Here is a 23,369-nt window from a genome sequence, read left to right as displayed (position 1 = left end):
TTTCAAAGCGCTTCGTCGTTTTTTTTTAACCCTAATAATTTAAGGTTAGATTATACCAGATAAACGAATTCTCGGGATATAATTTCAATAGTGGACTTATTAAGCATAAACAATTTCAATTACATAGCTCTCATACTTTAGATTTTATTCATATCTAAAAAAACCCGATTTCGTCACTGACTCACTCACTCACTGCTGATCATCAAAACCTTTAGGGTATTTCCTTATGTCCTAGGAAGATGGAATTTGGTATGTAGGATAGTTATTAGTACACAAACAACAAAAAAATTCAAAAAAAGATAGATTTTTTTGTTTCTAAGGGGGTGAAAAAGGGGTGGAATTTTATATGGGGAATCAATAACCGCTGAACCAATATAGTTGAAATTTGGCATTTAAATAGTTTTTGAATACGGTTTATATATAGAATATTTACAATCCCAAAATCACCTCGTTAGGGGGGAAAAGAGGGTTGAATTATATATGGGGAATATTTCAGGATGTTTAATAGTAAAAGTAAATCACCCGCAACCCTTTAAATTAGGGGATGGAAGATAAGTGACTTACAAAAAGAAGTTAAATCGCATCATAAAACATTTTCATGTAAAATGTAGCCAAGACGACACCATAAGGCTCATCCACACTGTCAAAAAGTTGGGGCTTGTAGAGTTAGAAGCTTGGCTCTACAAGAGATCTGATAACTTTTTGACAGTGTGAGCCTTGTGGTCTCGGCCACATTTTACATGAAAATGTTTTTGATGAGTGATAATTTTCTTATGCTTGATTATTTTCTTCGTTTGTTTTGTTATAGAGTTCAAGTGATTATATGCTCTTTGATAGAGTTGAACCAAATATTACACACACTAGCTAGGTACCTACATATCCTAAGAGCTTACCGCGAACATCTGTATTCCAATTAAGGCATAATTAGAGTGACAGAGAAAGATGGCCGCAATTTACAAGCTACTAGTGTATAAACTTGTATGAATCTGTTTTTGACGACAACGGTGGCGTTCTCGCACCTGCTCGCTGCCCGCAGACGTGGAGGCCGAAACCTAAGGGTTTATACGCACTTGCATTGTAGTTAACAACTGTGACGAGCACCGCGTGTGGTGTTGCATACGCCGTTTTAGCGTTTGGTTTTGACCAAACGCTAAAAAATAGCGTTGCGCCGCAAAAAAATAGGTACAACTTTAAAATTGTTTGAATGTTTATACAAGCATAGTCAGACCAAGCTACGTTAACAGCGATTTTGATAGCCCAGCCTGTGCAAGTGTTAAGTACATGACATCATTTTATAAAGTTTGACATTTAAAATAACACTTGCACTGTCTGGGCTGTCAAAATCTCTCCCAACTTAGCTTGGTCTGACTCTATATCGAAGAAAACACGCATTATATCAAATAATCTTTATTATGTTTATCTATTTAATCAAAATCACAAGTAAAACTCATTTTCCAAGGCATTCTCTTCTCATAAAATTAATACTCATATAGAATTACTTAATGTACATACACATTCTTTACACTATTTACAACAGGAACTTATGCTAGTACATTCTGCAATATGTAAATAGATTTAGGAAACTCACATTCAATGGAGTGTCCACAATATTTATTTTGCAATCAAATAACTATCGTCAACTTTATTAGCTGCTTCTTCAGACATTGTCAGATCTCACAGTCCAACGTGGTCGCCTTTAGGAATTATCATAGGGGCAGTTTTGCCAACAATTGGACATTTGCGGCCGCCCTTATTTTTCGGTCGAAACACAGGGGTGATTTCTCAACCCTGTGAATCACATAAATAGCATCGCTTTTTCATCAAATTCGTATTGCACAAGTAAGACAAGGATGCCTAATGTGCGGTATATTTATTATGCTATGCAAATTACAGAAGTAATAGCATTAGGACTCAAGTTTATTATAGTACCACGAAAATAACCGTGTATATGATAATTGACTTTCAGCCAATGTCATTAGAGCTCAATACGCGGTGTATTTTCGTGGTGTTGCCAATTAATTATGACTGCGATCTGTGTTTCCGGAAACTCCGTTTGTCAGCCTGCCGCGTCAGAATGTCGGACACGAAGTTCCGGTGTGTGAATACTCGGAGGATGTCTTCGCGGGCTTCCTGAATCCCTTCGCAGACTATCTTGCTTCTTTGAATGTTGCCCTATAAAAAAAGCATAAGTACAATTGTATATTTTGAATGTTTATACGATTGATTTTTTTACCTTGCTGTAATAATTAGAGTAAGTGAATATTACAAATATCATGCGATTAGACGGCGCGTTTTAAATATTGACTATTTTTTTTTTATTAAGATAGGAAAACAAATGTATTATAATTATTTATCAAATCTAACTGCATTGGAAATATTTAGTTATATTATGTATATGAAATACCCGATGGAAGGTATTACATATTTTATTTATTTAAAAAAACAAACAGCTTTTATAGTTATATATAAGTTATACAACATTGGAAATTTTTCTTAAAACTAGGCTTACAGTTTCCTTAATGATATTATTGAACAGATAATATCTAATCGAAATATCAAGATATGTTTAATAAGTGTCATTTGGTATAAACAGGCACGCAATTACTATAGTCTAAAATCTCTAAGAATTAACTTTTGACACTTGAGTATTGACTTAATTAGTGATGGGGCTAAGAGTTTGTCATCGATTATTTATGAATTGTTCGAATCGATTTTACTACAACGGATTTTTTCTTGTTATATGTCTATATATTTAGTATCACAAATCATCTCAAATTAATAATTGTTATCTACTACTTATGTCTGACATTATAATATTTCCATAATTAATACAGTATGATAAAAAAGTCTTATGATGCTCCATAATGATGCTCAGTTATAAATTACGGTCTTTTAAATAACTTTTTTCACATCGTACTTCATTTTATTTTGGTTTTTATTATATTGACTATTGATTACATAATCGATTTTTATCGACTTACGGAAATATTATATGAATCGGAACAGCAGACATGGTCCCACACTAAATTTAAAAAAAATAGACGTAGATCGTAACTGTTTGCATTCTAAATTGTTATCGTAAAATATTCAATAAGTAAGATATGAAGAAATGTAACATTCATTAAGTTAAGTTTATGAAAAGTGAAATATTGTGTTTACGTACATGACAAGCTGTAATATCGTTAGGGGATTTTGTTTATAATTTCAAAGTGTCTTGCGCGTTTACGTTCTACGGGCGTTGCGATGTGTCAAAAGTTTATTCTTACAGATTTTAGACTATAACGATGATCATTAGGTGTACGGGTGGAGACCGCCCGCTTCTCATTAACTGGAGCGGCGCGCGGATCTGCTTCAGTGCGATAACCGCATATGGTAAATATTCCCGAGGGTACTGAAGCGAGTACGTTTTGGTTACCTTGAGCAGCTCGAGGAGCGTGTGCGAGTGCGGCTGCAGCGCGGCGGTGGCGCGGCTCGGCAGCGCCTCCAGCGCGCGCAGCACGCCCGCCAGCTGCGAGCCCACGTCCGCCTCCAGCGACACCTGCGCCCACACGCCAACCGGTTAGCTGATAACTACTTATAGCAATACACGACGGCCGTCATCTAGCAGATAGAAGACGGTCAAGGCGTTAAGTCTAAAATTACAATCGGGAAGGCTACCACCGTGACCGGCTCGTTCATGGCGTCTATGAAGTCGGTCACCATTTTATTTTGTTTGGTATGTGTTACGGAGAGCACTGGCAACGGTATCGGGAACTGACCAAGTCGTCCATCAAACGGTACCGGGTACTGACCAAGTCGTCCATCTGCGCGGTGAGATGGTGCACCTTCCAGCCGTCGGCGGTGCCGAGCACGTGGCGCTGCGAGGCGATGGCCAGGATGTCGCGCGCGCGGGGCTCGCGGCGCCGCACGTCGCCCGGCCGCGCGAAGTGCAGCGCCGTGGCGCGCCAGCCGCACACGTAGCTCGAGCTCAGCAGGGGCCCTGCACACAGAGCGGCGGTAGAGGAGACATTACCCCCTTATTCATAAACGTGTACTAAAGATACGATGCCGCTAATCATCGTTTGTTCCTTTCCATCATACCAATACGTCGGAATACACGTTTATGAATAAGGGGGTAAGTGTTTAAGATAAAACAAAGACGGCTCGTGCTCCTTCGGTCATTTGACCTATGTAGAATAAACAGTACAGGGAGTTACTCGGTTGGAACGCCGGCGACCTGGTATCCTGAAGTAGAATTCGAATCCTGTCCGAGGGACTTTTTTAAATTTTTCTTTATATTTAAAGCATAGTTATTAAGTTGCAATGAGACTATACTGACTTTTCGGTGGCGGCTTCACCTCGACGGCGGGTGGTGTGGGGGGCGCATCCTCGGCGGGGAACTCGCATTGTCGGACGTCATTGGTTAGCCTGCAACACATACATATCATAAAATTAAACCATTCTTGCGAACATAAGCCTCCAACTTTATTGCACTTGAAGCATAGCTCCTTCTGTAATGGAAAGCCACATTTACATCTTCTTCCTGACGAATCGTCGGGATGGTATGGCTCAAGTTCAATATGAGAACTGGTGCAGATCTTACAGACAAGATGTAGTGAACTCACATCTGCTTGCGCGGCTTCTTCCTGGGCGACAGGTCGGGGTGCGGGTCGGGCGGCGTGTCGGGCGCGGGCGAGGAGCTGGCCGACATGGTGGTGGAGCCGCCCGAGCCCGAGCCGCCGCCGCCCGCCGGCACGTCTTCCCAGCCCGGCCGCCCGTACAGCGCGGCTTGCTTTGTGGGCGACCTGCCATATATTTATTTGTTACTTATACTCGTAGTTAACATATGGAAAATAGGGTTAAACTTTAAGTAAAGGGGTGATCCCTTCAAAAGGCACCTTGTCAAAAGATTGTGTTCTCTTAGATCACAAAGATAGATTTAAAAATAATAAAAACGTTTAAAAAAACCTAGTACACGGCCGAGAGTCGAACCTGGAATACGTTTTTGAATGGTTATTACTTTCAGAACTCCTTGTCTAATATCTAACTTATCTATTCCATACTGTAATTAGCAAATAAGTTAAGTCGCGCATCTCCGTCAGCGTCTACACCGCGTCGTTGTATGTAGGTCCAATTGTTTTGGGTAATTCAACATTGAAAGACGTTACCATCTTCAAATACCTGGGTAGCCAAATCCGAAGCGATAATCGCCTTGCTTCAGAGATTCCATCACGCATAGCCAAAGCTGCAACCACATTTGGAAAATTAAACCAACGTGTTTGGAAGTCACACGATCTAAAACTCCAAACCAAGCTTTCTGTGTATAAGGCCATGGTGCTTCCAATACTTACGTACGCTTCAGAGTCTTGGTGCCTGTACAAGGGTGATATCAGAAACCTTGACACTTTCCACATGCGTTGTTTACGCCGCGTACTTAGAATTAAGTGGCAAGATCGTGTGACTAATACGGAGGTATTACGTCGGGCCACATCTGTCGCATGGATGACTGTAGACTCCCTAAGTCCGTTTTCTATTCAGAACTGATGGATGGGAAGCGTAGCCACGGGGGACAGTTTCTGCGATATAAAGACGTTCTGAAGCGTCATCTCAAAGCTTGCGACATTCCATTAGAGCGTTGGGAGGAGCTTGCGGTTCAGAGATCAGAATGGCGCAATAAGGTAAGGGAAGGTGTAGCTACTTTCGAAGAAGCTCGACTTAAACACCTGGACCAAAAGCGCCTTCAACGGAAGTCTCGACCTAAGCCGTCCTACGCATACACATATAACGACCAAGGGCAGCTTTATTGTGCACAGTGCGACCGAGCATTTAAAAATAAGTTCGGTTTCGCGAGCCATATACGTGGTCATCAGAGGAAATTGTAAAGGTCGCCGTTGTCGGATACGAGCATATTATGTATGTACTCGTAGGTAATGGACGTCCCGGCACATACCCCTCAGCGTCCCGTTTCCTCAGTATGGACGGGCGGGGCGCGCCGGGCGGCTGCGCCGGCGCCACTGTATGTAGGTAATGGACGTCCCGGCACATACCCCTCAGCGTCCCGTTTCCTCAGTATGGACGGGCGGGGCGCGCCGGGCGGCTGCGCCGGCGCCACTGTATGTAGGTAATGGACGTCCCGGCACATACCCCTCAGCGTCCCGTTTCCTCAGTATGGACGGGCGGGGCGCGCCGGGCGGCTGCGCCGGCGCCACTGTATGTAGGTAATGGACGTCCCGGCACATACCCCTCAGCGTCCCGTTTCCTCAGTATGGACGGGCGGGGCGCGCCGGGCGGCTGCGCCGGCGCCACTGTATGTAGGTAATGGACGTCCCGGCACATACCCCTCAGCGTCCCGTTTCCTCAGTATGGACGGGCGGGGCGCGCCGGGCGGCTGCGCCGGCGCCACTGTATGTAGGTAATGGACGTCCCGGCACATACCCCTCAGCGTCCCGTTTCCTCAGTATGGACGGGCGGGGCGCGCCGGGCGGCTGCGCCGGCGCCACTGTATGTAGGTAATGGACGTCCCGGCACATACCCCTCAGCGTCCCGTTTCCTCAGTATGGACGGGCGGGGCGCGCCGGGCGGCTGCGCCGGCGCCACTGTATGTAGGTAATGGACGTCCCGGCACATACCCCTCAGCGTCCCGTTTCCTCAGTATGGACGGGCGGGGCGCGCCGGGCGGTTGCGCCGGCGCCACTGTATGTAGGTAATGGACGTCCCGGCACATACCCCTCAGCGTCCCGTTTCCTCAGTATGGACGGGCGGGGCGCGCCGGGCGGCTGCGCCGGCGCCACTGTATGTAGGTAATGGACGTCCCGGCACATACCCCTCAGCGTCCCGTTTCCTCAGTATGGACGGGCGGGGCGCGCCGGGCGGTTGCGCCGGCGCCACTGTATGTAGGTAATGGACGTCCCGGCACATACCCCTCAGCGTCCCGTTTCCTCAGTATGGACGGGCGGGGCGCGCCGGGCGGCTGCGCCGGCGCCACTGTATGTAGGTAATGGACGTCCCGGCACATACCCCTCAGCGTCCCGTTTCCTCAGTATGGACGGGCGGGGCGCGCCGGGCGGCTGCGCCGGCGCCACTGTATGTAGGTAATGGACGTCCCGGCACATACCCCTCAGCGTCCCGTTTCCTCAGTATGGACGGGCGGGGCGCGCCGGGCGGCTGCGCCGGCGCCACTGTATGTAGGTAATGGACGTCCCGGCACATACCCCTCAGCGTCCCGTTTCCTCAGTATGGACGGGCGGGGCGCGCCGGGCGGCTGCGCCGGCGCCACTGTATGTAGGTAATGGACGTCCCGGCACATACCCCTCAGCGTCCCGTTTCCTCAGTATGGACGGGCGGGGCGCGCCGGGCGGCTGCGCCGGCGCCACTGTATGTAGGTAATGGACGTCCCGGCACATACCCCTCAGCGTCCCGTTTCCTCAGTATGGACGGGCGGGGCGCGCCGGGCGGCTGCGCCGGCGCCACTGTATGTAGGTAATGGACGTCCCGGCACATACCCCTCAGCGTCCCGTTTCCTCAGTATGGACGGGCGGGGCGCGCCGGGCGGCTGCGCCGGCGCCACTGTATGTAGGTAATGGACGTCCCGGCACATACCCCTCAGCGTCCCGTTTCCTCAGTATGGACGGGCGGGGCGCGCCGGGCGGCTGCGCCGGCGCCACTGTATGTAGGTAATGGACGTCCCGGCACATACCCCTCAGCGTCCCGTTTCCTCAGTATGGACGGGCGGGGCGCGCCGGGCGGCTGCGCCGGCGCCACTGTATGTAGGTAATGGACGTCCCGGCACATACCCCTCAGCGTCCCGTTTCCTCAGTATGGACGGGCGGGGCGCGCCGGGCGGTTGCGCCGGCGCCACTGTATGTAGGTAATGGACGTCCCGGCACATACCCCTCAGCGTCCCGTTTCCTCAGTATGGACGGGCGGGGCGCGCCGGGCGGCTGCGCCGGCGCCACTGTATGTAGGTAATGGACGTCCCGGCACATACCCCTCAGCGTCCCGTTTCCTCAGTATGGACGGGCGGGGCGCGCCGGGCGGTTGCGCCGGCGCCACTGTATGTAGGTAATGGACGTCCCGGCACATACCCCTCAGCGTCCCGTTTCCTCAGTATGGACGGGCGGGGCGCGCCGGGCGGTTGCGCCGGCGCCACTGTATGTAGGTAATGGACGTCCCGGCACATACCCCTCAGCGTCCCGTTTCCTCAGTATGGACGGGCGGGGCGCGCCGGGCGGCTGCGCCGGCGCCACTGTATGTAGGTAATGGACGTCCCGGCACATACCCCTCAGCGTCCCGTTTCCTCAGTATGGACGGGCGGGGCGCGCCGGGCGGCTGCGCCGGCGCCACTGTATGTAGGTAATGGACGTCCCGGCACATACCCCTCAGCGTCCCGTTTCCTCAGTATGGACGGGCGGGGCGCGCCGGGCGGCTGCGCCGGCGCCACTGTATGTAGGTAATGGACGTCCCGGCACATACCCCTCAGCGTCCCGTTTCCTCAGTATGGACGGGCGGGGCGCGCCGGGCGGCTGCGCCGGCGCCACTGTATGTAGGTAATGGACGTCCCGGCACATACCCCTCAGCGTCCCGTTTCCTCAGTATGGACGGGCGGGGCGCGCCGGGCGGCTGCGCCGGCGCCACTGTATGTAGGTAATGGACGTCCCGGCACATACCCCTCAGCGTCCCGTTTCCTCAGTATGGACGGGCGGGGCGCGCCGGGCGGCTGCGCCGGCGCCACTGTATGTAGGTAATGGACGTCCCGGCACATACCCCTCAGCGTCCCGTTTCCTCAGTATGGACGGGCGGGGCGCGCCGGGCGGCTGCGCCGGCGCCACTGTATGTAGGTAATGGACGTCCCGGCACATACCCCTCAGCGTCCCGTTTCCTCAGTATGGACGGGCGGGGCGCGCCGGGCGGCTGCGCCGGCGCCACTGTATGTAGGTAATGGACGTCCCGGCACATACCCCTCAGCGTCCCGTTTCCTCAGTATGGACGGGCGGGGCGCGCCGGGCGGCTGCGCCGGCGCCACTGTATGTAGGTAATGGACGTCCCGGCACATACCCCTCAGCGTCCCGTTTCCTCAGTATGGACGGGCGGGGCGCGCCGGGCGGCTGCGCCGGCGCCACCGCAGCCATCGCCGCGCCGCGGATCTCCGTCAGCGCCTGCACCGCGTTCACTACGCTCACAGACGTCACTGCAACCAAAAAAATAATTTTATAACATGAAATTTAGTGTAACCTTTTTAGTATAACTGTGGAGGCGCGTCACGTTTAGTGCAGGGTAGTTACCTAGCGGCTGCGGCTGCGGTTGGGGCTGGGGTTGCGAGTGCGGCGGGGGCTGCGCCGGCGGCTGCGGCGGCGCGAGCGGCTGCAGGCGCGGCTGGGCTTGCGGCGCGCGGGGCACCTCGTAGTATAACTGTGGAGGCGCGCTGTTACCCACACCAACACCAACCACCTGCGTAAAGACAAATGTCAAACAAATCTTTTATGTTTGATAGAAAGGGACAAAATTTAACAGAGGTTTGCTTAGTTTTATGAATAAAGAGGGAAGTTAGTATTTTTACAACACGAATTAGTTATATTCGGAAACCGGCGTCCGTTTTTGTAGGAAGTACTATTCCAACCTTTTTGGTGGTTGACACACAGCAATCTAATTCTATAGCTTTGTCGCGAAAACAAAAGTACAATGTTAATGGCGCTACGAGTAAAACCAATTGAACCTTATCCATTATATACTATTTATTTATTTAATCTTTATTGCACAAAAGAAACAATCTTATAGTACAAAAGGCGGACAGTCAACCTTAAGGATAAGCAGAGAGATTGTGAGCGGTGCTACAATTACAATAGCACTTATTTGGCGCATTTTTGATTTTAAAAGGAAGTCCATTCCAAAGACGCGCCACCTGCACGGTGAACGAATTTGACATGAACCCGGTCCGGTGAAGAGGGATGGACAGAGACATATTAAGCAATTGAACACGTAGAACTAATACAAAACCAATTATATTACGATGAATATATTCTTAACTCTGAACGCCTGTCGTGGGCGCGTGAACTTTATAAGAATGCCGCGCGCATCAGTTGACGTCTTTCGCGGTCAGAGGGTTCATAGCATTTTATGTGATTTGAAAAAGCGTGTATCTAATACAAAGAAATATGTGTTGTTACCTTAGCAGGCTGGTAGTTTCTTGTAAGCAGCGGAAGAGGGCGAGCGGCCGGCGCGCGCACTGCACCCGCGATCACGCCGGTTGAGAGGCTCGCTACAAGGAAACAATGACTGACAATGTGAAATGTAAGAAAGGTTTAATGGTGTCAGAAATTACTCAAAAATGAACCCTATTACTATACAATAAAGCTTCATATTACTGGATAAAAATACTGTTAAGGCTTGATTAGTCTCGATCTAGACACTCACTTATCATAGCATAGCCTATAGTACCTAAGGTTTTTGTAAGTAGTATAGAATCTGTCCGATCGGCGCCGATCAGCGAGAAGCGAGTGATTTTAAACGGGGTTTTAGTGTGTGTGTGTGTGTATAACCAGTGATCACTAGTAGACATATTGGGACCGTGCGAAGTGCATGGTGGGGGTAAGCAAAGCGATCCCAGCACATAAGGTGGTAAAAATTTGAACTAACTGCGGATAGCGTATTAAACATTTCGTACAATTATATGGCTCGAAATGAAACTTTGATTTACGATTACTCCTGAAATATTCATTTAAATTGTATGGTGTAAGGGACCATTGTAATCTGTATGAAATGCTTAATATAACTAACGTATTTATTTTGATAATTGTTAATAATGTATCCATGCAAATAACTTTGCAAATGCCACATATTACGTGATCTTTTTCTAGAAGTTAAGAATGGATATAGTAAGTTATCCTTAAAAGATAGACATTTAACATCGCGGACTTTTTTGTAGACCTATGAATGAGAAACAATCCCACCATACATTGTGTTGTTATAGCTCAAACGGATTAGGCAGCGTTTTCGATTAAAGGTCCTAGCCAGCGTGATTTTTTCCAAAAACATCGTTATATTTCAAACAATTTACACAAAACCTTAACAAGTTATATACTAAAGCCTTCCTCAAGAATCACTCTATTGATAAATGAAAGTCGTATGAAAATCCGTTCAGTAGTTTTTAGTTTTGGACTAGTTTTATAAGATGTAGTGAATTGACGTTTTCCCCTAGACTTGCGGACACTAGGTTGCGTGACAGTCGTGCACGCTCCCAATATGCATTTATTTTATTTACGACGATTTATATCAATATTCAACACCGATGTTTTTTGCGCGAGAAGGCAGCCGATCGCTAGCTTCATCAGTACCGTTCAGCCGGCCGCCAAAGGCTTAGCTACGTACAGGCGAACACGGTGATGTTGGGCAGCATAACGATGGCAAAATGCTGGCGCAACGTGACCTGCTGCGGCGACGTGACCTGCGAGCACGGTGGTGTTGGGCAGCGTGACGATGGCGGAGTGCTGCGGCGACGTGCCCTGAGGCGGCGGCGCGGGACTGACTAACTTGACGCACACACTTAGATTCATGTTACTTACATGCGAGCACGGTGGTGTTGGGCAGCGTGACGATGGCGGAGTGCTGCGGCGACGTGACCTGCGGCGGCGGCGCGGGACTGACCAACTTGACGCACACAGTTAGATTCATGTTACTTACATGCGAGCACGGTGGTGTTGGGCAGCGTGACGATGGCGGAGTGCTGCGGCGACGTGACCTGCGGCGGCGGCGCGGGACTGACCAACTTGACGCACACACTTAGATTCATGTTACTTACATGCGAGCACGGTGGTGTTGGGCAGCGTGACGATGGCGGAGTGCTGCGGCGACGTGACCTGCGGCGGCGGCGCGGGACTGACCAACTTGACCTACACAGTTAGATTCATGTTACTTACATGCGAGCACGGTGGTGTTGGGCAGCGTGACGATGGCGGAGTGCTGCGGCGACGTGACCTGCGGCGGCGGCGCGGGACTGACCAACTTGACGCACACAGTTAGATTCATGTTACTTACATGCGAGCACGGTGGTGTTGGGCAGCGTGACGATGGCGGAGTGCTGCGGCGACGTGACCTGCGGCGGCGGCGCGGGACTGACCAACTTGACGCACACAGTTAGATTCATGTTACTTACATGCGAGCACGGTGGTGTTGGGCAGCGTGACGATGGCGGAGTGCTGCGGCGACGTGACCTGCGGCGGCGGCGCGGGACTGACCAACTTGACGCACACAGTTAGATTCATGTTACTTACATGCGAGCACGGTGGTGTTGGGCAGCGTGACGATGGCGGAGTGCTGCGGCGACGTGACCTGCGGCGGCGGCGCGGTACTGCCCAACTTGACGCACACAGTTAGATTCATGTTACTTACTTGCGAGCACGGTGGTGTTGGGCAGCGTGACGATGGCGGAGTGCTGCGGCGACGTGACCTGCGGCGGCGGCGCGGGACTGACCAACTTGACGCACACAGTTAGATTCATGTTACTTACATGCGAGCACGGTGGTGTTGGGCAGCGTGACGATGGCGGAGTGCTGCGGCGACGTGACCTGCGGCGGCGGCGCGGGACTGACCAACTTGACGCACACACTTAGATTCATGTTACTTACATGCGAGCACGGTGGTGTTGGGCAGCGTGACGATGGCGGAGTGCTGCGGCGACGTGACCTGCGACGGCGGCGCAGGACTGACCAACTTGACGCACACAGTTAGATTCATGTTACTTACATGCGAGCACGGTGGTGTTGGGCAGCGTGACGATGGCGGAGTGCTGCGGCGACGTGACCTGCGGCGGCGGCGCGGGACTGACCAACTTGACGCACACACTTAGATTCATGTTACTTACATGCGAGCACGGTGGTGTTGGGCAGCGTGACGATGGCGGAGTGCTGCGGCGACGTGACCTGCGACGGCGGCGCGGGACTGACCAACTTGACGCACACAGTTAGATTCATGTTACTTACATGCGAGCACGGTGGTGTTGGGCAGCGTGACGATGGCGGAGTGCTGCGGCGACGTGACCTGCGGCGGCGGCGCGGGACTGACCAACTTGACGCACACAGTTAGATTCATGTTACTTACATGCGAGCACGGTGGTGTTGGGCAGCGTGACGATGGCGGAGTGCTGCGGCGATGTGACCTGCGGCGGCGGCGCGGGACTGACCAACTTGACGCACACAGTTAGATTCATGTTACTTACATGCGAGCACGGTGGTGTTGGGCAGCGTGACGATGGCGGAGTGCTGCGGCGACGTGACCTGCGGCGGCGCGGCCGGGGCCCGCGGCGCGGCGCCGCGCGCGTTGTACACCAGCGCGCCGCGAGCGCGCCCGCCCGACCAACCTGCCGCATACATTTACATTGAAATGGCGTTTTTATTTACCATTTACAATAACTCCACAGTACACACAAATCGAATACCTATATGTGGCTTGTTATCAGAAATAACTTCAAATATTCATATGAACACAAGAAGTACCTATTAAAAAACCGGGTGAAGCCAGGGACCGGAAAACCCGTTCATTTGGCTTACCCGTTCGAATGGGTAACCCCTTCATATGATAAGCTAATCGTTTGGGTAACCCGTTCAACCGGTTACCCAACAATAATGATTAACCCGTATTATTCAGATTAACCTAATCGTAACAAGTGGTTACCGCTTACAGGAGCTGATTCGGTTTGTGTTTTGCGTGTACTAACCGGTAACCTTTCGGTTTAGGGTAAGCCTTACCCCTCTCCCGCGCCTTTCCCCCACCGCTGCGGCACCGCGGCAGAGATGGGCATTACGTAATTGATTCGATAGTTATATTTTAAGTTATACTTTACAGTACATATGGTGCTACTTTATAGCACTAGTGCGAAAACAAGCATATTACATTACTGTGTCGAACATTTAAAGGGCCATATGTACTGTAAAACTTTGTACGATACATGTGCGTATAGGTAATTCGCAACACGTGTCGATTTAAAACACTCCCTTCGGTCGTGTTTTAATTTATCGCCAATCGTAATGTACTATTTCGTTAATGTTGACTTACTATATAGATGCTTATTTGTATACGGTTTTAGTAAGATGGCGGCCACACACTTTGTCATAAAAATCATCATTTTTAGGTTTTAGGGAGTTCCGATTTCGAAAATGATGACGATTTTGGAATCCAAGATGGCGGCCATGCAGTAAGTCATAAAAGTCGTCATGTAAATCGGTTTTTAGGTTTATGGGAGTGCAGATTTAGAAATAGATGACCATTTTGGAGTCCAAGATGGTGACCATGTACTATGTCATAAAATCGTCATGGATGTCGTTATATAGGTTTTAGGGAGTGCAGATTTCGAAAATCATGACTATTTTGGAATCCAAGATGGCGGCCATGCAATTTGTCATAAAAGTCGTCATGGATGGAGTCCAAGATGGTGACCATGTATTATGTCATAAAAATCGTCATGGATGTCGTTTTATAGGTTTTAGGGAGTGCGGATTTCGAAAATCATGACCATTTTGGAATCCAAGATGGCAGCCATGCAATTTTTCATAAAAGTCGTCATGGATGTCGTTTTATACGTTTTAGGGAGTGCGGATTTCGAAAATGATGACCATTTTGGAGTCCAAGATGGCGGCCATGCAATTTGTCATAAAAGTCGTCATGGATGTCGTTTTATAGGTTTTAGGGAGTGCGGATTTCGAAAGTCATGACTATTTTGGAATCCAAGATGGCGGCCATGCAACTTGTCATAAAAGTTGTCATGGATGTCGTTTTATAGGTTTTAGGGAATGTGGTTTTCAAAATGATGAACCTCAACCATGTGTATCGTAAAGAACTCGTCATGACATTTAAAATGAGCTTAAACTCGATAGCATTATGGGAAGTCATCGATGAGTTCCATTGACAACTTCCGATTTCACTATCAGACCTTCGTCACCATGTGTATCGTAAAGAGCATTACTAGTAGTTATCGATGAGTTCCATTAACACCTTCCGATTCCACCATCAGACCCTCGCCACCATGTGTATCGTAAAGAACTCGTGAAGACCCCAAGAGAGAAGAGCCCAAACTCGATAGCATTACTTGTAGTTATCGATGAGTTCCATCAACACCTTCCGATTCCACCATCAGACCCTCGCCACCATGTGTATCGTAAAGAACTCGTCAAGATATTTAAAATGAGCCCAAACTCGATAGCATTACTAGTAGTTATCGATGAGTTCCATCTACACCTTCCGATTCCACCATCAGACCCTCTCCCCCATGTGTATCGTAAAGAACTCGTCAAGACCTTTAAAATGAGCCCTAACTCGATAGCATTATTAGTAGTTATCGATGAGTTCCATCGACACCTTCCGATTCCACCATCAGACCCTCTCCACCATGTGTATCGTAAAGAACTCGTCAAGACCTTTAAAATGAGCCCGAACTCGATAAAATTATTAGAAGCCATTGACGAGTTCCATTGATACAGGAGATGTGCACAGACAGCTAACGATAAAGAAAGTGACTATAATAGGAGTAATAGGTACTAAACAAAAATATACCAAAATCAATGCAACGCCTTACCATATTAGGTAATTTTCCTTAAACTTTAGCATGTGTTTTGAAATCTACGTTGTGCGCTACTTGACTTAACGTACACTTTTGTTTGAATTAGCAATATTAGGTCGGCAAATTACAAAGCCTTTGACAAATACCGACTGCCGCCGCGCCGCGCCGCGCACTCGCACGTGCACGTAGGGAATGGAACCGCCGTGTTTCGCGTCGGGCGCTACGTTAATAGACCATATGCAGTTCACGTAAAAGTTAAAACAGCTTGTTCGTATTTAATCAGCGCTTGAAGCGGTAACCCTTTCCCGGGTTTTTAATATCGGTAAGCGCTAACCTGAATTAATTCAAATAAAAGGATTAGTTTCTTAACCGGTAAGCCAATCAAAAGCTTACCGAAATGAAACGGTTTTTGGAACACAGCTTTACAATAACCCGGGTTTTTGAACGGGTTAGGGTAAGCGGGTCCGGTCCCTGGGTGAAGCTGAATACTGTTAACGTGCGATCACGGCATGCATGTTCCACCGAGGGCAAGTTATCGAGAGCGTAGAATCCTGTTTCACGCCCGTTTTGTACATTATATATTTTGGACGTAATTTAATAAATAGGCCAATCCACAAAAATGTATGAATATCATTGTGACTTTTTTTTCAAAAAGTTATTAAGTTCATTTAAATGCTATTTTTTTGAGGATGGATCAAAGTAAATATATAATATTCATACCATTTATTTCTATAACAATAATACATTGTGGAATAAGTGATAGTAACGGGGAATATACTACCTCCCTAAGCATACGTGCAATATCTAAATTAGAATTATTAATTATATATTGACAGAGCTCGTCTCGGTTAGGCCCGCGAACACAAAAAATTGGAAATTGTGGGGATCTTTCTCTTTTACTCTCAGTAACACGTAATTAGTGACAGAGAAAAATGCCCGCTATTGACGAACTTCGATTTTCGCGGTTATAAGTAGTCCAGCTTGAGTAAAAATGCTTTATCTGGATGTCAAATTTCTCACCCGATTGTAGAGAAATTTTGTGAGCAGGTTTGATAGTTAGATAGAAATTTATCGTCGCGTCGATTTTTGAAAAAAGTTCAATATTACGGAAGTTGGCATATAAGACTTAAGCGCCAGTAGGTCTATGGCGCTTAAGACTGTTGTGAGTTGGTTGTGATAATGACTTATTGAAGTCAATATTTTTTATTATTAAATTTTTAAGCTTATCGCGAGGTCTACTGCTCAGAGCCACTAATTTAATTGTTTACACTGTTCACTTGTAATATCGATATGGTATACAATTGAAAGTTATCTTGAGCTGGCTGGGCGGCGACGTGGCTCGCGGACGTCTTGCTGACCGGCGCGAGTGTTATTTCCTGCTGTAATGTAATGCGGATAGTCACCTTGGGCCGGCTGGGCGGGGCGCAGCGCCAGCGAGGCGCCCGCGGCGAGCCCGCGCGGCACGTGGCTGGCGGGCGCCTTGCTGACCGGCGCGTGGGCAGACACCGTCTTGCTCACCAACACTCCACCGCTATGAGGGGCGCCGCTTGTCAAAACTGCAAATATAAGCAGCCTGTAGATCTCTTGTACCAAGACACAGTACAACACCCTCCGTGTACAGTACAACGATGCCTTCAGGATGATGATGGGGCTGCCTCGCTACTGCAGCGCATCGGGGATGTTTGTTGAAGCTAGGGTATTTCTACACCACAATGCGAAAGCGGTGCACATCCCTGTAGCGTAGGGTGCGGGCAAAGATACATTGATTGAGTAAGATGCGTAAAATCTAAGACAATTTTGGTCTTCGAATTTGACAGGTAAACGAGATAGTGCACAGCTCCATTTTGCGGTAACTGTGATTGTCAAAAGTTGACATTTGGCAATTCAGTGACCGCAAAACGTATGGCGCAGTACAGCGCCATCTATTTTGGATGACAAAATAAGGATCACGTTTTTTTCTTACTATACATTTTTATATTTGTGTCAAATTCCATACTGGTTGTGTATGTAATAAAAAAAATGTATGTTTGTGTGGGTCAAATCTTTGATTGGAAGTTAAATTTGACCCACTTCCCGGTTTCCGATTGAGCTGAAATTTTGCGTACATATGTAAGTCGGATGACAGGTGGCCATGGGAACTCTGTGACAAAACAACGCAACCTAATTCTGTATAGAGTTTTTATTTAAGAATTGTCTGGATGAGTATTAGTTGCCTGTGGAAAGAAAAGTACAATCAGCAATAAAACCTTGTACCAAAAATGAAAATTTGACAAAAACTCATTTAAATTTCTAAACCTTACATGTAAACTCAAGAAAGCTCACCTGTCACCATATGACGCGTCTGTGTTGAGTTTTAACTTCATTAAATGAAACATTCAAGTTTAACTGACCTGGTCTGGTATTGTGGTGGGGCAGAGGCGGCAAAACGCGCACGCTCTGCGGCAGTGTGCGCACTGAGGAGCTCACCACCAGGTTACCAGTCCCCGTGACTAGTTGTCCGCCCAGGCTGCCCACATTCAACACCTTTAGAAAATCAAACAATTTATATTGTGTTACCACAGAATAGACATTTTAGTTACAAATTGGAACCCGGCGATGTGAGCGGCTACAGATGACATGTCAACCCGTCATGACTGGTTTTTATGTTACAAAATAAATACAAAAAAATAATTATTAGAATTAAAGATTTTTTTTACCATTCTTTCAGTCATGTGCATATACCAAACCTGTGTGTACATTTGAATATAACTACAGGGCTAGAAAAATAAATGTTATATTTTCTGAGGAAAAGGTTTCTGGAGAATTATTACTGGCTGTGGATTACATTAGCCTTGTTTTGGACTCTTATTGTATAATAGGAGGTTCTAAATTAATCCTTTATATGCTATGCTTAGATATTATATGGCAAAAATGACCACTCTACATATAACATCATCTTTTTGGTGTGGGCACACATTTGGCCCTGCCCCATATGACCTCCCCAATACATGAGGCAGGGACACTTGGGAATGATTTATATGAAAACACCCATTCCCATCTGTGCCCAGTGGAGACAAATGGGAATACATCATATTTTTAACTTATGCAGAGTTTTTAAGACTAAGGAGGCAATGAGGCTTATATCATGTATTTTTATTTTTTATTCTTCTGGCCCTTAAAATGTTAAACAAACAGGGTAATTACTTCTGGAACTCAGGGGGATAACAACCCTCAACATAGTTTTGGCTTTTACCTACTTAAATTATATTTAACACATTCACTGCCAGGAATCCACCTGGTGGGCGCTTATGAACTTTGTTCAGATACCGGATAACCCGCTGGGCGGGTTGTTATGTACGCAGCTATAGACCACCGGTTTCTGGGGTAGTGCGCAGTTTTTATTGTCTGGCAGTAAACATGTTAAAAAAAAAGAAGCTATTTTATAGGATACAATTTTAGAAACTCAAGAGTGAAGCAACCAGTAAACAAAAAAATAAATAGTATTCTTACCTGTGTTCCGCTAACTGGTGAGGCCACACTGACTTGCACACTAGGGCTGGAACTAGACACTTGCACAGACAGCTGAGTCCCCTGGCTAATGATCTGTGTTGCAGGCTGCAATATCTGGCCACTGAGCAACTGTGGAGTGATGATCTGGGAACTCTGCCCCAAGAGCTGAGAGCCCTGGCTCACTATTGATGTCCCTTGAAGGATAGGGGATCCACTGACAATCATCTGTTGCTGTAATATTAAATAATAATAAAGTAAATATTGCAAAAAAAGGAGCAACAAAGTCTCCTGCAAAAGACTAAGATACTGACAGTAAAAAGGTTTCTTATTGCTTTTAAAAGCTAAAGATAGAAAAACATAGTGGGAATTATTGTTTGGATGCTCGTGAAAGTGTATAATATGCACGTACTTGCGAACCGACGCCAGGAGCTAGAATTTGAGTGGCAGGACGAATCAAGCCCATAGACCCGGCGTGAGAGATTATTTGACCTGCACCTGTTGTCTTGGGTTGACTTGTGATCAAGTGAGTCATTTTCACTTCGGAATTGGATACACTTTTCACAATAGTGATTTTCTGTGGTGCCAAATCAATTGGATACATTTTGCCAGCAGTAATTGTTCTTTCATTCTCTAAATTGTTACTCATGGTAGATCACTTTGTTTCTTCTATCAATTTACCATGGTATCAGCGAACACTAAGGAAAGCCAAACTTTTCAGAGATATTTAATTCATAAATACTACAACTTTTCTCAAAAATGTAAACGGAGACGAAAAGAACGCTAATGTAAACGTCAGTCAAGTCAAACAAATGACTTTTCTTTCGCCATAGACAAAATATTTAAGAGAAGTTCGCACGATCCATAGGGTATATTTATAAATAGGGGGCCGTTTCAAGCGAAGCGACTGACATGTCTCTGGGGCCGTTTTATAAAACAGCCGACATTTGTAAATGTTATCTAATTAGTATTAGTATACTTAATGAGAACCATTTGAATTATGGAAAATCATTATTTATTATTTTAATCATTGATAGTTTAGATTTTTTTATTTAAGCTATTAAGAGTATGAGAATTAGAACAAATTAAATCACACATAATCAATAGAAATCATTATACAAAAAACTTAAATAAAACACTACTATTACAAAAAAAAAAAACAAACACCACTATATAAACACAAACTTAAAATTATTTAACTAACGATTAATATTTCACATTTCAATAAAACGTAAAACCTTTGCGTAAAACTTTTATTCCTCAAATGTGTCAAGTACAATAAATTTGAACTCATGTCAAGTCCATTCGGAAAAATATTAAACTTCTGTCTATGGTATATGGAACGCCATGGCGGACGAAGTTGGTGACGGTGATTTTTTTAAAGAAAATATAGAGAAATTTAACAATGAAAGGCGGAGTAGTAAGCAGTGGGTTAAGCTGAACGTCGGAGGAACTTATTTTTTAACTACGAAAACGACTTTATCCCGTGATCCTAACTCATTTTTGTATCGATTAGTTCAAGAGGACAGTGACTTGATTTCAGACAGGGTATGTACTATTTTATTGTCTTCAATTTACAGCCTTTTACACCTTGACAGTGTTTAAGTATGACGATTGTTTCAGGATGCGACAGGTGCCTATCTGATAGACAGAGATCCGACGTATTTTTCGCCCGTATTGAATTATCTTCGACACGGTAAACTGGTTATCAACAATGACATCGCCGAAGAGGGAGTCCTCGAGGAAGCGGAGTTTTACAATATTACAGAGCTGATAAGATTAGTCAAAGAAAGAATATGTTTAAGAGAACGAAGGCCACTAAAAGACTCAAAGAAGCATGTGTATAGGGTTCTACAGTTCCATGAAGAGGAGCTAACTCAGATGGTGTCGACGATGTCTGACGGCTGGAAGTTTGAACAGCTGATTAATATTGGTTCTCAGTACAATTACGGCAACGATGAGCACGCGGAGTTCCTGTGTGTAGTCAGTCGGGAGTGTGGCAGTTCTCTCAACAGTAATGATGTGGAGCCCACTGACCGTGCCAAGGTGCTTCAGCAAAAGGGTTCGCGGATGTGAGCTTTACTAGTTTCTGAGACTGTTAGCTCTGTGTGAAATGTGTATATAAGTATTTGTAGTGTGACAGTCAGTTATTTCCTTGACTCAACATAATTTGTATAATTAATTAACCAAAATCATTAAATCTCAGTTTATGGAATGTTAATTGCATAGTGTCAATTAGATGGCAACTGAATACTCAGTTTGATATAAAGCAAAAAATCAGAAAATTGTATTACTAATAATGTTATTGTGACTGTTTTACAATATTTTCAAGTCTAGTTAATGATAGTCATTAAGTTAAAGTTGTGTGAGGCAAAGTACTGTTGTGTAATGTAAAACCATTTATATTTGTACACTGTATGAGTGTAACTGCCGACATTCCATAAGCAGATTATAAGGTTACTCAATGCTTTAAAAATAGTTATCTAATTTTGTTTTATTCACAAAATTAAAAAATATGAAGTCCTAGATTCAGCTAGAAATTGCACTTGGGTGTATTTGAATTACAAGTTAATGGATTTTGGTTGTCGGTAGTGTAATGAGTATAATAGTTGTTTTTTGTAATATATCAACAGCGTGAGGCCTTTATTGTTCATATAGTTTCTATTTTCCTCCGTGAGCTTCTACGGGTTATCGTCTTATCTATTGTTTAAAAACCGCAAAGGCGCGTGCCACTATGAAAAAATGGGCAGGCCGCATAGGTAGCGTTTATTGAATTACTACTCTATTGAGCACGGAATAAGATTCATTATGAACTAATACAGAATTCTAACAGAATAGCTGTCTGATCTCTATTGGTGCGTCTAAGGTAGGCGACTAAACGCTCTCAAACCAGCTTAACTTGTGACACTGCGATCCGAAACAAAGATACGTATTCGAAGACCTCGCTTGCACTGGTAATGCGAGCGCACGGCTAGCTAGCGCAAAGGAAGCAATGTTATGTTTCTCGAGGAGCAGGTAAAAAACAGGGCCGGATTTTCACACAAATATATTTGGGTGGTTTTACGTTGTTTAATTTAAAGAGATAAAACATAACACTATTTAAATAGTAGGTACACATCTAACAGAATGGGTTTGTGTAATTACAATAATAACGAGATATACTCATTTTTATAATCAACTGTTTAAACAGTTGTTTGCTAATTTTAAACTTTAAACAGGCTAATTTTAAATAAACAATAAAACAATGGTAAAATAGTAATAAATATGTATATCCATTTAACAATCCCGTACTACTAATGTTAAAATAGACCTATATGTTATAATTATGTACACTAAAATAAAGATATTATTTACAATAGAGTACACATTTAGTAAAACATTTATACAAATTTATATTATGAGTCAACAAAAAAATAAGTAACATATACATAATAGTGTATGCATAAAATAAATAAATATAAAACAAAATATGCATATCGTTCAGAGTCAAATCACGCTAACTCTTTCAAGCAAACCATACAAACAGTGTCAGTTTGTTAGAAGTCTGAAGAGTTAGCGTTATTCGACTGTAGGTAAAATCACAGAAAATAATGTTAAAATAGTTTTGAATATATACCTATATATTATAATAGATTAAAATAAAGATATAATTTTATAATAGACTACAACATTTAGTAAAACATTTAGTTATACAAATTTATATTATTATTATTTTTAACACTGTACTAACAAAATAAGATCATTGTTATCTTGAATGAATAAATTAACATTATTATTAGTCATTGTCAGTATTTATGATTGTTTCTTAAATGTTAAAAAATGTAAAGCCATATATAAGATACGTATTCGAAGACCTATATAGGTCTATATTTAATACTATTTTAACATTGTTTTCTGTGATTTTACCTAGAGTCGAACAACGCTAACTCTTCAGACTTCTAACAGACTGACACTGATTGTATGGTTTGCTTGAAAGAGTTAGCGTGATTTGACTCTAAACGATATGCATATTTTGTTTTATATTTATTTATTTTATGCATACACTATTATGTATATGTTACTTATTTTTTTGTTGACTCATAATATAAATTTGTATAAATGTTTTACTAAATGTGTACTCTATTGTAAATAATATCTTTATTTTAGTGTACATAATTATAACATATAGGTCTATTTTAACATTAGTAGTACGGGATTGTTAAATGGATATACATATTTATTACTATTTTACCATTGTTTTATTGTTTATTTAAAATTAGCCTGTTTAAAGTTTAAAATTAGCAAACAACTGTTTAAACAGTTGATTATAAAAATGAGTATATCTCGTTATTATTGTAATTACACAAACCCATTCTGT

The 23,369-nt window shown here is 45.0% G+C and overlaps 2 protein-coding genes across 2 annotated transcripts; one reads left to right on the top strand and one right to left on the bottom strand.

The window, feature by feature from the left end:
- Window positions 1–1,391: 1,391 nt before the first annotated feature.
- Window positions 1,392–20,207, bottom strand: LOC133521978 (BRD4-interacting chromatin-remodeling complex-associated protein). Its single transcript, XM_061857138.1, has 13 exons — window positions 19,425–20,207; window positions 19,016–19,246; window positions 17,917–18,049; window positions 16,930–17,082; window positions 13,190–13,330; window positions 10,143–10,234; window positions 9,261–9,426; window positions 9,034–9,166; window positions 4,605–4,784; window positions 4,319–4,407; window positions 3,792–3,979; window positions 3,416–3,538; window positions 1,392–2,172 (listed from the first exon to the last, which is right to left on the bottom strand). Exons 1-13 carry the CDS (start codon window positions 19,659–19,661, stop codon window positions 2,020–2,022), a joined length of 2,019 nt encoding a protein of 672 aa, XP_061713122.1. The 5' UTR covers window positions 19,662–20,207; the 3' UTR covers window positions 1,392–2,019.
- Window positions 20,208–20,323: 116 nt separating this feature from the next.
- On the top strand, window positions 20,324–21,694 carry LOC133521984 (BTB/POZ domain-containing protein KCTD5). Its single transcript, XM_061857147.1, has 2 exons — window positions 20,324–20,560; window positions 20,636–21,694. Exons 1-2 carry the CDS (start codon window positions 20,360–20,362, stop codon window positions 21,086–21,088), a joined length of 654 nt encoding a protein of 217 aa, XP_061713131.1. The 5' UTR covers window positions 20,324–20,359; the 3' UTR covers window positions 21,089–21,694.
- The last annotated feature ends 1,675 nt before the right edge of the window (window positions 21,695–23,369 follow it).

The sequence above is a fragment of the Cydia pomonella genome, chromosome 10 (genome assembly GCF_033807575.1).
Source record: "Cydia pomonella isolate Wapato2018A chromosome 10, ilCydPomo1, whole genome shotgun sequence".
NCBI lineage: Eukaryota > Metazoa > Arthropoda > Insecta > Lepidoptera > Tortricidae > Cydia > Cydia pomonella.
This window is presented reverse-complemented; position numbering and strand designations above follow the sequence as displayed.

Coding starts and splice junctions, on each gene's coding strand:
- LOC133521984 (XM_061857147.1), top strand. CDS start 20,360: ATGGCGGACGAAGTTGGTGACGGTGATTTTTTTAAAGAAAATATAGAG. Junction 20,561..20,635: donor GTGACTTGATTTCAGACAGG/GTATGTACTATT, acceptor CGATTGTTTCAG/GATGCGACAGGTGCCTATCT.
- LOC133521978 (XM_061857138.1), bottom strand. CDS start 19,661: ATGAGTAACAATTTAGAGAATGAAAGAACAATTACTGCTGGCAAAATG. Junction 9,167..9,260: donor ACCGCAGCCGCAGCCGCTAG/GTAACTACCCTG, acceptor TTTTGGTTGCAG/TGACGTCTGTGAGCGTAGTG. Junction 3,539..3,791: donor CCGCGCAGATGGACGACTTG/GTCAGTACCCGG, acceptor GTGTGGGCGCAG/GTGTCGCTGGAGGCGGACGT.